This window comes from Mirounga leonina, unplaced genomic scaffold (genome assembly GCF_011800145.1).
Source record: "Mirounga leonina isolate KUSES-001 unplaced genomic scaffold, KU_Mleo_1.0 Mir_53, whole genome shotgun sequence".
Lineage (NCBI taxonomy): Eukaryota > Metazoa > Chordata > Mammalia > Carnivora > Phocidae > Mirounga > Mirounga leonina.
The window spans coordinates 84,340,678-84,354,421 of NW_023270807.1; the positions used below are offsets into that span (position 1 = coordinate 84,340,678).

Consider the following 13,744-nt stretch of genomic DNA (forward strand, 5'->3'; position numbering starts at 1 on the left):
GCGAGTTCTATCACTCAGGAACTTCCTGAGAAAGGAAGAAGGAAAGGTATATTTTTGAGATTTTATGTATCTTAAAAGATTCTTATTCCATCTATACACTTACTTGATGGTTTAGCTTTAGAATTTTAGAGATAATTTTTCTTCAAACTAATAGGATATAAAGTTTCCTGCACTGATTCTCTAATGTTTTTTATATGTTCCCTAATTTTTTTCCATCTTTTGTCTTTAATTTTACTTTTTCGGAGATATTTGCAACTTCATCTTATAAATCTTATTGAATATTTCATTTCTGTTGTCATATTCTTTTTTAAATCCCAGGAGCTCTTTCTGCTTTTCTACTGCTTTCTCTTCTTCCTATATGGATAACATATATACTCTCATCTTGAGCAAGTTTTCTTCTCTCTCTGCATTGTCTCTTTTTTATCTTGGTTCCTCCTCTACCCCGAGAAAATGTTTGGTGATCTTTGGTTATAATTTTATATGTTAAGGGACAGTCACTAAGCTGTGTGGCTGGGGGCTGGCCAGCTGGTGGACTTCACTATAGGTTGATCAGGATAAGAACCAGCCATTTTGTTGGGGATTCCTAATTGTAAGCATCTAGTTTTCCTTTTGGCTGCTTTGTATCCCAAAGAAAGGACACTTTTAATCTAATAATTATATACCCAGCATATAAAATTGGGCAGCCTTCATGTGAGCAGTGAGACTGGGGGGAGTCTTACCATTCATATATGGATTTTTATTTAATCCCATTGCTTTCAATATGATGCACCTGCTGTCTGGGCTGTTTTGTGTCCTTCAGTCTGAACATTCCTCCAGTTCAACCTCTCCAGTGAGTAGACTTTCTATCTAGCCTCTTTTACAGACTTTCAACCTGTACTCTTCTTTCTGGCCCTATGTACATTACCCGTCCTTAGGAGACTCCAAGTTCTACCCTTGGGTTTTGGAATCTACTTCTTTGTGCTTTCCCCAATCATGGCTTTTGGTTGTCAGTATATACTGGTCTACTAAGCCATGTTACAATAGTAAACAGATGTTGATCTGATCTCCAGCTTCTGAAAATTTCTTATTATCCATTATGTGCTTTCACCATTAATGTTCTTTTAATGGGATTTCAGGAGGGAGCAGAGATAAATGTGTTCAATCTAGTTGAGGAGTCTATTCAACTTCTTTATAGTGTTTTCCAACTGGAGTGTTGTAGTCTGTTGGGGAGTACCTTCTCTGGTTGGCTTTCCTTAGACTTCACTCATCTTCATCTCCTACCTATTCTATACCTCATCATGGTACTCTCCTGCCTATGAATATAGTGCAGTTTTTGCCTTTTTCTTTGTGAATTGATCTTCTATATTTTATTTTCCTCCAGCTTTATTGAGATATAATTGGCATAAAACATTATATAAGCTTAAAGTGAACAGTGTGATGATTTCATACATGTATATATTATAAAATGATCACTACATACATTTTGGACACCACAGCTAATTTTTGCTTTTAGCACAATGCAGTGAATAGGGGAAGGACATTATAATTTAATTTAACCTTCTTTTTTTGTTGTTAAGAAATATATACATTGTGGGCAGTAGTGGTATATGAATCAAAATCTGAAAAAAATGAAATGAATGGCAAATTACTGACTCATGATTATATGCTAATTGAAATATAATGATGATTTAATACTGTATTACCTTAAACACTTGGGTTAGGCAGCATATTTATAAGATGCCTGCTAGTGGGTAAGTTATTGTATTAGTCTTTTTTTTTAATTTATTTTTTTTTAAAGATTTTATTTATTCATTTGAGACACAGAGATAAGAGAGAGAGCATGAGCAGTGGGAGAGGCAGAGGGAGAGGAAGAAGCAGACTCCCCACCGAGTCAGGAGCCCGACGTGGGACTAGATCCCAGGACCCCGGGATCATGACCTGAGCCGAAGGCAGACGCCCAACCATCTGAGCCACCCAGGCACCCCTGTATTAGTCTTTAAATAGCCACTGGGTGGCTCAGTCGGTGAAGCATCTGCCTTCGGCTTGGGTTATGATTCCGGGCTCCTGGGATTGAGCCCCACTTCGGGCTCTCTGCTCAGCAGGGAGTCTGCTTTTCCCTCTGCCTCTGCCGCTCCACCTGTTTGTGCTCTCTCTCTCTCAAATAAAATCTTTAAATAAATAAATAAAAGTTACAAAGAAAATTGCAAAAAATATATTCCTATATTACATGATAAATGAAGCACAGCTACCAATTTTCTTAAGTCCCCAAGTAAGTCCAGGCAACTGTAGCTTCTTTGAATTAATCTCAGATTGCCCAACTGAAGAAAAAATATCCTTAGTTTGTATGTGTATTTTTAAAATGAAATGTTTTTATTTCATTTTCAATATTTACTTATAAATACACCATATATATATCCACCTAAAAGTTAGATCCTAAAAAGAATTTTGTTTTTTAGTAGTAGCTCCCGTTATTTGTTGGCTCTCATTTCACTTTTATTCTGCAAATATTCCTTTCCAAGATGTATTTGATTTGCCCTCCAAGTGTCCCTAACCAGAAGGGAACCACAGAAAAAAACATTGCTGAAGACATCCATTTCCATTGCTTGCGTAGACCTGATTCACTAAGAAAATAGGAAAAGGTTAAATGAAAAACATTCTAGGGAAGTTACAAACCATATAAGGTGATGGGTTTAGCCACAACTGTGGGTGTAACTTTTTTTTTTTCCCCTCTTTTTCTTTCTTTCAACAGGGAGACACATCGCCTCTTCCTCCCACTGTCCCAGACTGTCTACGGGCTGATGTCAGGGTTGCTCCTTCTGAAAGCCAGAAGTGTTCCTTTTATTTAGCAGACGAGAATATCACCCACGGCTTCCTCTATCCTCCTGGTTAGTAGAACTCTTTTTTAGGGCAGCGACTTAGAAAGCCCTCATCAGCTGGATGTGGGCATGTGCCTTAAACATACGCTCCCTGCCGAAACGACCTGCTTGGGCCGGACTAGCTGCCCAGGAGGCTTCAGATGCTGTGGGCTGGCTGAAATAGCACAACCGCTCTAATAAAGACTAATAAAGTTTGCAGTGCAAACGAAACATCAGCGCTAATCTGGCCCAGATGTTCAGAGAGTTCGGCAGGTTTAAGTTTAATTTTAAAACTGAAGATTCCTTGGAGAGGGACGCAAAGAGTCCAAAAAAACATTTTTGTTTCTGGCTGCCACCCAAGCGAGGGCCTGCACGGAGCACGCAGCTGTGCTCGTGGCGAGGAGTCAGGCTGGACTTCGGGCCTGTCGCACACAGAGCATGCTCACGCCCAGCCATGTCACACCGGGGGTGAAGCCGCTGACTGAACTTTACGTTTTTTTGTTTGTTGGTTTTCAGGTTTGTGTGTTTGTTTGTTTGTTTTTTAGAAAGCATCTCTCTTGAGAACATGCAAAAGCCAGGGTCATTTTTCTAAACTCAAATCTCTTCTCTATCCAGCAGGAAATGTCATTTTTATTAACTCACTCATGAGATTTTCAAAAATTTCAGCTTCTGGGAATGGGTTTGCTCCTGATATTTGGCTTCATTTTTCTGGAAGCCATGACCTAAAGAGGTCAATTTAGAGATTTATAATTTAGGGGTTCTTAAGAGTGGGGTAAAAAAATCCTTCATGAAAACAAGTAGCACATCAATGCAAATGCTAGGATGAACCTTAAGTAGTTGCAATATTTTATTAATAATTTTTAATTGATGTATAAAATTGTATCTGTTGAGCCGTAAGGCATTGGTTGATAATATAAATGCCTCGACAAGGAAATGAAATTAATAACTAAACAACTTGTCTCAAAAAATCTTAAGGATGAAATGAAACTCTTTGCTAACTCTCCACTATTTTGGAAATTCCATTATAAGCTCATCTTATTTTTCTCTGAAAAGGAGGTAAGACTATATGGTTTGCTATCCCAACTTTCAGGGCTTAATTTAAAAAGTAGAAAAAGCTTCTAAGGGTTCTGAGGACTGTGAATAACATGTGAAATTTTAAGGAAAAACAAAAAACCCCAACAACTTGTTTTTCCTTGCTTTTTGGCACCCATCCATTGGCCTTTCATTTAAATATTAGTATACCCAAGTATAGTTTAAATATAAAAACCATTATAATAAACATTTATAGGCCTGTAGCTTTTTTTTTTTTAAGATTATTTATTTATTTGAGAGAGAGAATGAGATAGAGAGAGCATGAGCAGGGGGAGGGTCAGAGGGAGAAGCAGACTCCCCGCTGAGTGGGGAGCCTGATGTGGGACTTGATCCGGGGACTCCAGGATCATGACCTGAGCCGAAGGCAGTCACTTAACCAACTGAGCCACCCAGGCGCCCCGGGCTTGTAGCTTTTTTAATCCTCATGATACTTCCATGATAATAGATGTCATGAGACAATGAAGCACAGAGGGACAGAGCACTTTGCTCCAGCACTCACTGTGCTAGACAGCACATCCAGGAGTCCTCCAAACCAATCGTATGTGGTGTCCTCAGCAGTCTTTATCGAGTTAAAACTCACTTTCTTAGGGAAATTTGATTTTGGAAGAGTTATTTATAGCAGCATTATTATTTTGTGCACATTCAATAACTATGCATGCATACTGGTACAGTGCTTGTTTTCTAGGGCTCTTATAACAGATTACCACAAACCTGGTGGCTTAAAACAATAGAAATGTATTTTTTCACAGATGTAGAGACCAGAAGTCCAAAATCAAGATGTTGGCTGGGCCATGCTCCCTTTGAAGGAGAGAATCTAGGGGAGAATCCTTCTTTACCTCTTCCAGCTTCTGGGGGCTCCAGGCATCGCTTGGTTTATGGCTACGTCACTCCAACCTTTGCCTATGTCTTCACAGTGACTTCTTGCCTGAATCTCTCCTTTCCTGAACCTCCTCTCTCTTTTTTTATAAGAACACCAGCCTACTCTAAATCCAGGATAATCTCATCTTGAGATCCTTAACTCAATTATATCTGCAAAGACCCAATTTTCCTATATATCAGATTCAGAGGTACAGGGGGTTTAGGACTTGGACATATCTTTTTCAGGGTCACCATTCAACCTACAGGTATCAAATGCATAAAGCTGTCAGGATTGTTGATAACCTCTACTGGAGAGTACTCAGTATCCCTGTGTTTTGACTGCTAATAAATTTTCATTAGTATGTAGTACTATTTTGCTTATTATGTAGTATGTTATATTTTCTATTCTGGCTAGAGTTAATCAAATCCATTTGTTTTGCAGCAAACAACAGAACTTCTGATAGTCAATATGATGGTTTAATCACAAGTAATTTGGTCCCTATGTATAAAGCATTTAAAGGTAAGTATACATTTAGATTATTAATTTAAAAATACCTAAGTGACTTTATGAACTTATAAACTAAATGCATCTTTTTTTTTTTTTTTTTGCAATTTGTCTCTGATATTGAGTCATTATGCTCTAATGCTTTAAATTTAGAAATAGGAAGGATCTCTGACATAGTTTTTTTTTTTTTTTTAACTTACTTCAACTTTGGGTACCTTGTGACTAGAACTTCAATACTTTGTTTTTAATCCTAATTTAGCTCTAAATAGTTATTCACAAAACAAAATTTTACTGACACTTACCATAAGTGAGTGAAAGGTGTTTGTCCCTAGAATCATAATTAATAAAGCAGTATGTATGTTCTGACTGTTGTTTGAATATCACTGTCCCCAAAGCACCTCAGCATTAGGAAGGAATTTGGAAACATATTTTAGTGCAATATCAAGACTGCAACTACATCAGCAAAAGGAAGCACCATCAATGTGACTATTTTTGTTACATGGGCTATTTTGCAGAATTTACCTAATCACCACTGACAATTATCAAAGCAGAACTTGACGCTATTTAAATGTACCTCTCTATTATAGAAAATATTTCCATGTTCAATAAAGATAGATATTTTTAACGTCTTATTCTATTATTTTTAGAAATGTGGGATTACTTCCACAGTGTTCTTCTTGTGAAACATGCCATGGAAAGAAATGGAGTAAATGTGGTTAGTGGGCCAGTATTTGATTATAATTATGATGGTCACTTTGATGCTCCAAATGAAATTACAGGGTAAGTAATTTGAAAACAAATAGACTTTTTGATTTAGCGATAGGGTATCATGAGGGGAGAAACCTCAGTACTCTAAATTAAAGCTTAATATTCTAAATATCACACAATATATTTACGTAGAGATGCTATCATTGACTATTTTCAACTAGCCTAAAAATGTTGCAAAAATGTTATATGGCAAAAATTTAAACTAATGGGCAAAGAAAAAATGTTGAGGAAAAGTTCGGCAAAATTTTTATTTAGAAAATTTCTAAACAAATGGGCACAGGGAAAATGTGATTTTGTAAAAGTTAAAGAGATAAGACTCACTGTACTATCAGTAAATACAGAGCCAGTCCGGCAATTAATTAAAAAAAATCAAGCAGTGATGATTCACAATATTGTCCAATAGTGGATGATTCATAAACTATCTCCCAGGAGAGGGTAGAGGCTTCCTCTAGAAAACCAGTCCTATTAACTTGTATATCTTTGTACTAAACCTGGTCATAATATGATGCTAAGAATTACCTTTGAATGCAGCACAGAGGAATAGAGAGTTTTAGTCTTATTCATTATTTCTCTTTATTAGCAAAGTGTATGAAGGGCCAAACTAAACAACCGTGCTATCTGAGCCTAGATTGCATAAAGCAACAGTTTCTACCCCTACCTTTTGATAGAGTAACATTTGTGACAACTCAGTGTGTGGCCTTTTTCCATTTCATTTGCCTTGTCTTTATTTTAGTGCTTATTAATCCTATATTTTACCATTTAATAATTCTAGCAAACACTTTGATAGCACTCTACCACGTGCTAAGTACTTTCCTAAACACATACACTTCATTTAGTCCACAAAACATTCCTATGTTAGATGCTGTTAGCGCCCATATAGAGATGGAGAAACTGAGGTACAGAGAGGTTAAGTATCTGGTCTATGTTCCACAGCTAATAAGTGGGAGAGCCAGGGTACAAACCCTCTGAGTTCATGTAGAAATCCTAAGATCACAGTCCTATCACTGCTTACAGCAGTCATATTTCTTTTACTGGGCTCGTCATAATAGTCTACCCTTATTTTGCACTTAAAACTTTTAAAAGCACTTTCATGTTCATTATCTAAAACTAAAGGACTGTCATATCAGTTATATGGATTTATCCCCTTGTCCACCCTGTGAAGTTGGTAGTAGTGGTCACCTCCATATTAAAGTTGAGGAAACTGACCAAGTCACAGAATGTGAGAGGATTAGCACCCACCCAGACATCTAGCAGAAGTGCTCAGCTAGAGTTGGCATTGGGGCTTGTTTCCAGTCCCGATTTGCTCTATTGCAAATCGTCACTATAAAATATAAAGTCAACAAAACTAGGAAACACAAGAGGCATAATGTCATGGTCTGCTTTTCTTTGTATTCTCATATGTTCCCATAGCGTTATAATGACCAAGTTTGGACTTCTGTAAAGCTCTGATCTGGCTCATGGAAGTGTAAAAATATGTGATAAGATTTTGTTCTTTCTATTCATTTGCTTTCTTTGACTGTGTTTTTACTTTAGCATTTCTTTAAAAAATGTATAATGACATTTAGAAGTTTTAGAAGCAAAAGTATACTAACATGAAATCTTTTCCATTGTGTTTTTAGATATATGGAGAACACTACTGTTCCCATCCCAACGCACTACTTTGTGGTACTGACCAGTTGCAAAAATCAGAGCCACACCCCCGAGGCCTGCCCTGGGTGGTTGGATGTCCTACCCTTTATTATCCCTCACCGACCTACCAACGTGGAGAGCTGCCCAGTGAGTATGCTCCTGGAGAGTCCTCAGGACCTGAGAAAATGATTAGTCAGATCTCCAGGCTTTCATAAAAGTGGCTTTGACTACAACATATTTTTTTAGTTGTTTCATGGGTAGAGTCGTACTAAATTACCTCATTTTTAAACTTTTCCTTAGACTATTGATCTTTATGTAACTTATGTCAATTTAAATATGTATATGCCTACTTGAACATGTGTTTATATGCGTATCTTATGTATTTTATTCATATACGTTTTATTCACACTCATAAAGGAAGGGGTGATATCTTATGAATATTTTGATTCTTAACACAGAAACTTGAGGGTGCTGTGCCAAAGTGGGCACTCAGTTAATGTTTTCTGAATGAATATGTAAATATAAAAACTCCATCAGCTTGAAACATGAGGTCTGATATTAATTACATACACACAGTGAGTTAAAGTAACACTTTTTTTAAAACATCGTGTGTTAGTCTACTTCAACATCCTTCTGGATCAAGGGAAATTGTATGTAAATAGTTACTTAAACTTGCATATATTTTTTATAGGAAAAATATGTATTCTTGTAATTGGGTTTTACTAGTTATTCAACAAATATACTGAGTACCTATTAAGTGCATAGTACTGTGAAAGAAACTTTTTAGAATACACCAACGAGGAATACAGTGTCTCTGCCCTCAAGGAGTTCATATATAACTTTGAGATATAAATGAGGTATATAAATGAAATATAGACACATAGATCGTTCAGTTGATAACATAAAAATTATTTTAAAAAAATAAGAGATGTCACAAAGTTGCTTTAATTGCTAAATCCAAAGTTGGATTAATTGCTAAATAACGTAAGGATTTAGTGTTTAAGTTTGAAACACATTTGGCTGGAATAATCAATAAAAGAGAGTTATATAAAATGAGGAGAGAGTAGGCCTGGGCCCTGAAAATGGGCAGAATTTGAACAAATTGAGAGGATTGAGAAGAATCTTCAAAGGAGAAAAGATTTGGTAACTGGATGCAACAGCCAAAGAAAAAGGGAGACATGAAGATGAATCAAGATTTTAAATGTAGGTAATTAGGAAAAAAACAGAGAGAGGGAAGTTAGGAATGAGAATTATTTTGGCAGGTAGATAAGATATTTAAGTTTAGGCATGTCCTTTATAGAAATGGGTGTTCACATGGAAAATCCCATAGGCTAGTAGAGACTGGATATTAAAGCTTAGGTTCTAGGCCAGATTGGGAATTCATCTCTATTCTTTCAGTTGTTCAACACATAACTGCCTTCACCATACTATGTATTATGGGAGATACACCGATAAATTAGACATGAATTTTATCAAAAGGGGCTCACAGTCTAGCCCTTCGATGGCTAGTACAATAGAAGAAGGAAGAGATAAGTGGCACAAAGAGGGGTAGATAAAATTGCTTTAGGTTTTCAAAAGAGAAATATTTCTTAGTAGGGAAGGCGACATTCTAACTTGGTCTTGAAGATAAGATTTGAACTTGAATGTTTGAATGGTCTTTCAATGACTAAAGATGGAGGGCAAAGATAAGAGGCTAAGCAGTGACTCTCCCAGAGTCCTAGAGTGGGCAAGGTTTTCCAGAAAAGGGTAAGCCATCATTCTTGACTTATTCTTCCAGTGGCAGAAGTCATGACTAATACACTGTGGTGCTGGTTACCACTGAATCAGAATTAAGTAGTTCTTTATAGCAGGTTCTAAGTAGCTACTATGGATTGATTAAAATGGGTATGCAAAGAAGAAACTATTGGCTATCCCTGGTCTAGACCTTTCTTGCCTCCTAGCCTGTACTTAAGGCTCTTCACAGTTTACCTTCAGTTGACCTTACAAACCCAAGTTGTAGACCCACTGAAGTCCTTGAAACTACTTGATGCATCTTGAGTTTCCCTACCTCAACATCATTGCTCATGCTTTTCTTTACTCGAATGCCCTTCTTTTCCATCTGCTAAAAATATATGAGACAATCAGTTGTTTTGGGAAGGATGAATTTTCTCTTGGTGGTCTTCAAATTGAGAAACTAGTTGAATATCTAGGAGGATAATATGAGAAGCAGTATAGAATAGATCTTACACACATGGATTTTGGAGTTGGACATCCTGTGTTCAGTTATTGACATCACCTCCTTGGGTAAATAATTGAATGTCAATCTCCTCAGCTGTATACAAAAATTCATCTTCCCTCATAAAATTGCTGTGAGCATTAGATAAGTTATTTCATATAGAATCCTAAGAATTCTCAATACATAGTAAGCAAATGGTGGCCATTTTAAAGAAATCATGTCTTGTGTGGGAGTTAACACATTCTACAGTCAACATAAAATGAGATTGTATACAAATAAAATCCTCTTTAATCAAATCACCCAATAAGTACAGTATATATATATATATATATATATATACACACACACAAACTGCACCTTAATAAGTCTAAATCAGCCAATATTCCCCCTAGCATTAGAAAAGGCACCCAGTGAAATAGTTGGCTTGCTTTAAGGGGCATGTTCTATGGAAACTGCACTTTTAAATATTCTAATCACTCAGTGCGGGGAGGTACCCCCACTGTAAGAGATCTGAAGGAACTGACAGCAGTTTAGAAATGATAGATTCACAATTCCACCTCACACTTGGTCTAGGAAACTAGATTCATATAGCCTTATTTATTTTTTTCCTTCCCTGTTCTTTCCATATTTTCTGCCCTTCTTTTTCTTTTTCTTTTTTTCCCTCACCTTTGTATTGTTCAATTCCTGTCAGAGAAAAGAGAATGTTGTCATGAGTCCAAGTGGCAATCATTATTGTAGCTTGTTCAGAAGATACTGGAAAATACAGGTCTGGAACTTGGAAAAGAAATCAGAACTGTAGAGACAGAATTTGGTATTAAATTATGGGAGTGAAATAAAGTTGCCAAAGGGAAGAAAGTGGAAAGAAGAGATCCAAAGGTCAAACTGAGGGAAATGTCTATACTTCCAGGACGGAAAACACTAGAATCGGTTGAGGAAACAGAAAGTGTCACTGAACAAGTAAGCAGTTAGAAAAAAGAGGGAATTTTAGAAGCTTGGGGTGATCAACTAAGTGAAAGATCTAAAAAAAAAAAAGAATCCACTCTGGTTATGCTTGCCAAAGCGATTTCATGAGTGTGATAGCAGCAATAACCAGACTGTATGTAGTCAAGGGGAGAAAATAAAGAAGTGGTTAGGGTGGAAAAATACTGAAACTGGTATTGCCTCAGAAACCTAACAAAGCGAGTTGTATTTTAGGGGTATATAATACTTCTAACACATACACAGTTGACTCTTAACAATATGGGGGTTGGGGATGCTACCCCCCACCCAGTTGAAAATTCATGTATAACTTTTCACTCTCTCAAAACCTAACTGCTGGTAGCCCACTCTCAACTGAAAGCCTTACAATACCATAAACAGCTGATTACCACATATTTTCTGTGTATCATATACTGTATTCTTACAATAAAGTAAGCTAGAGAAAAGAAAATGTTATTAAGAAAATCATAAGGAAAAGACCATGGCAGTTCTGTACCATATTTATTGAAACAAATCTGCATATACGTGGATCCTCACAGTTCAAGCCTGTGTTGTTCAAGGGTCGATGGTATTTAAATACAGCTCATGAGAACTGTATGTATGCGAGGCTGCTCTCCTGATGGGATGCACTCGTACAGTGAGAGTTGTCTACGGCTAGCGTCTGTTCGGGTTGGTTGGTGCAGGTGGACTAGCTGGTATTGAGTAGTACCCCTGCCGAGATAGTTGTGTGTTGTGCTTTAGGTTCGTTGAATTGCAATTTTAGAAGAGGGTAGACCCAGTCAGGTGTTGAGTAAACATTTAGTTGGTGAGACACTAAATAAGCCATGAGAGAGCAGAGCAATGTAAATCAAGTGGGGGAGAACTTTATGAAAAAACGTGATAAAAAACGTTAAATACTGCTGAAATGGGAAGTAGTAAAGGCAGGGAAAAATAATTAATTAGATTGCCGTTGGGTATATGAACTCAAATTAATACACTGCATATTTATTTTTAAAAATTAACATACATCATTAGCCCTTAGGAGGTTAGAGTTACTTAGAAGGTTAGAGACAAGAAGTAGTTTCCTCTTACGCTTCCTCTAGCTCAAATAATAGCTGCCTATTTTAAAGCTGCATATTTAAAAAACAAGTAAACTACCACACTGAAGTCAAATGACGGTTTTTTTTCATGTTCAGTTAGCCAGAATATAGTACATCATAAATCAAATGACAGTTATTGGAACACACTCTTCTAATTTAACAAACTTTTACATTTTCTTACTTTTTAAAAAAATCTAAATGAAAATTAACAATACCATATGAATATCAGAAGATTGCTGTATAAAGAATAAGAAATTATGTGGCTATCCATGGCTCTAACTAAAATCGAATTAACTTTTATATAGTAAAAAACCTGTTAAAAGTCAGATGGCCAAGAAATGTCTGAAAAGATGTTCAACTATAATGATACTCAGGGTAATAAAATCAAACAGGGATGGAACACTATTTCACACTGTGATTTGGCAAGGATGTGGGGAAATAGGTCTTATGCTCCACTGCCAATGTAAGTGTCAATTGGTATGAACACCTTGAGGAGTGCAGGGTTTAACATCTGGAAAAATTAAAGCTGCCTGTACTCTATGATCCAGCAAGTCCATTCATAGATCTTAGAGACTTATATTCTTGACTACAGAAGGCATGTGCCAAGTTGTTCGTTACAGTATTATTTATCATGCCAAAAATACTATGAATACGGCAATGAAAAAAGAAACTGCCACCATAAACCACAGCTAAAAACAAGTGATTTAACTAGCGCTGGGCATATCACTACGGATGGATTGCAAACATAATGCTGATTGGGAAAGTAATTATAGAATACCACTTATAATACCACTTACCTAAGTTTGAAAACTCAAGTCAATACTGTGTATTGTATATTGATGTGCATTAAGAGTTTAAAAACACAGAGTGGATTCCATGAACTCATGATGATGACTGGTGCTGAGTAGAAGGACATTGGGGATTTAGCTTCATTTGTAAGATCCTATTTCTTTTCTATCTGAAGTAAATATTAAAATAGCTAAATTTTATGACTTTGGTGGTCTGTATGTGTTCTAGTATACTTTGTACTTTTGTTTTCCCTTTATTTTAGGAAACAACAAAATGTAGCTATGTCAAATTAAGATTTAAGGCAAGAAAAGCCCCAGGAAAAAGGAAAACTTCTAAATCATAAAAGATCTTTTGTTAATGAAAAATAATGCCCTGTGAAAAACAGTCTTTTGCTGCTCTTTTACAGGGAGATAAACCAAAAGCTGTTTGGATTAAAGAAAGATGGCAAGCCCACATCGCTCGGGTCCGCGATGTGGAACTTCTTACTGGACTGGACTTTTACCAGGAAAAAGCACAGCCTGTCTCTGAAATTTTGCAACTCAAGACATATCTACCCACATTTGAAACCATTATTTAACTTAATATATAAATGAATTCTGGCAGAACATAAATGATTTTTTCCTGTTAAATAATCACAAAATAAAGTTTTCAATTTTTCTTTAAAAAGCTTTGTGGCATAATTTCATCATTTCCTTCTCTCTTTTTCATCTCTATAAATGTGAACTTTATTTTGAAGTCACTTTTTTTTTTTTTTTTTTGCACAGAGATTGTGCTGTATGAGATCTACCTTATTATATTTATTATCTCATTTATAATCTTGGACTGTATTTTTCTGCCCAGCATTAACTAAACAGAAGGGAGAGCAAGAGAAGAGTCACTTTGGTGAACATTATACCAAGAAGTGTTACATTTGACAATTAGACAATATTAAAAGAAGCACATTACCTCATTTGGTAATTTCACTTGTAAAAACTGTGTCAACAAATCTTTTACGGTA

The 13,744-nt window shown here is 36.3% G+C and overlaps 1 protein-coding gene across 1 annotated transcript in view; it reads left to right on the forward strand.

The window, feature by feature from the left end:
* Nucleotides 1-13,370, forward strand: part of ENPP3 (ectonucleotide pyrophosphatase/phosphodiesterase 3) — a 74,073-nt gene extending 60,703 nt beyond the window's left edge. The window contains exons 22-26 of the mRNA XM_034991454.1: nt 2,729-2,864; nt 5,227-5,304; nt 5,937-6,069; nt 7,677-7,837; nt 13,158-13,370. Of these exons, the coding sequence (XP_034847345.1) occupies nt 2,729-2,864; nt 5,227-5,304; nt 5,937-6,069; nt 7,677-7,837; nt 13,158-13,324 (675 nt within the window). The 3' untranslated portion in view covers nt 13,325-13,370. The remainder of the gene's footprint in view (nt 1-2,728; nt 2,865-5,226; nt 5,305-5,936; nt 6,070-7,676; nt 7,838-13,157) is intronic.
* Nucleotides 13,371-13,744: the final 374 nt, after the last annotated feature.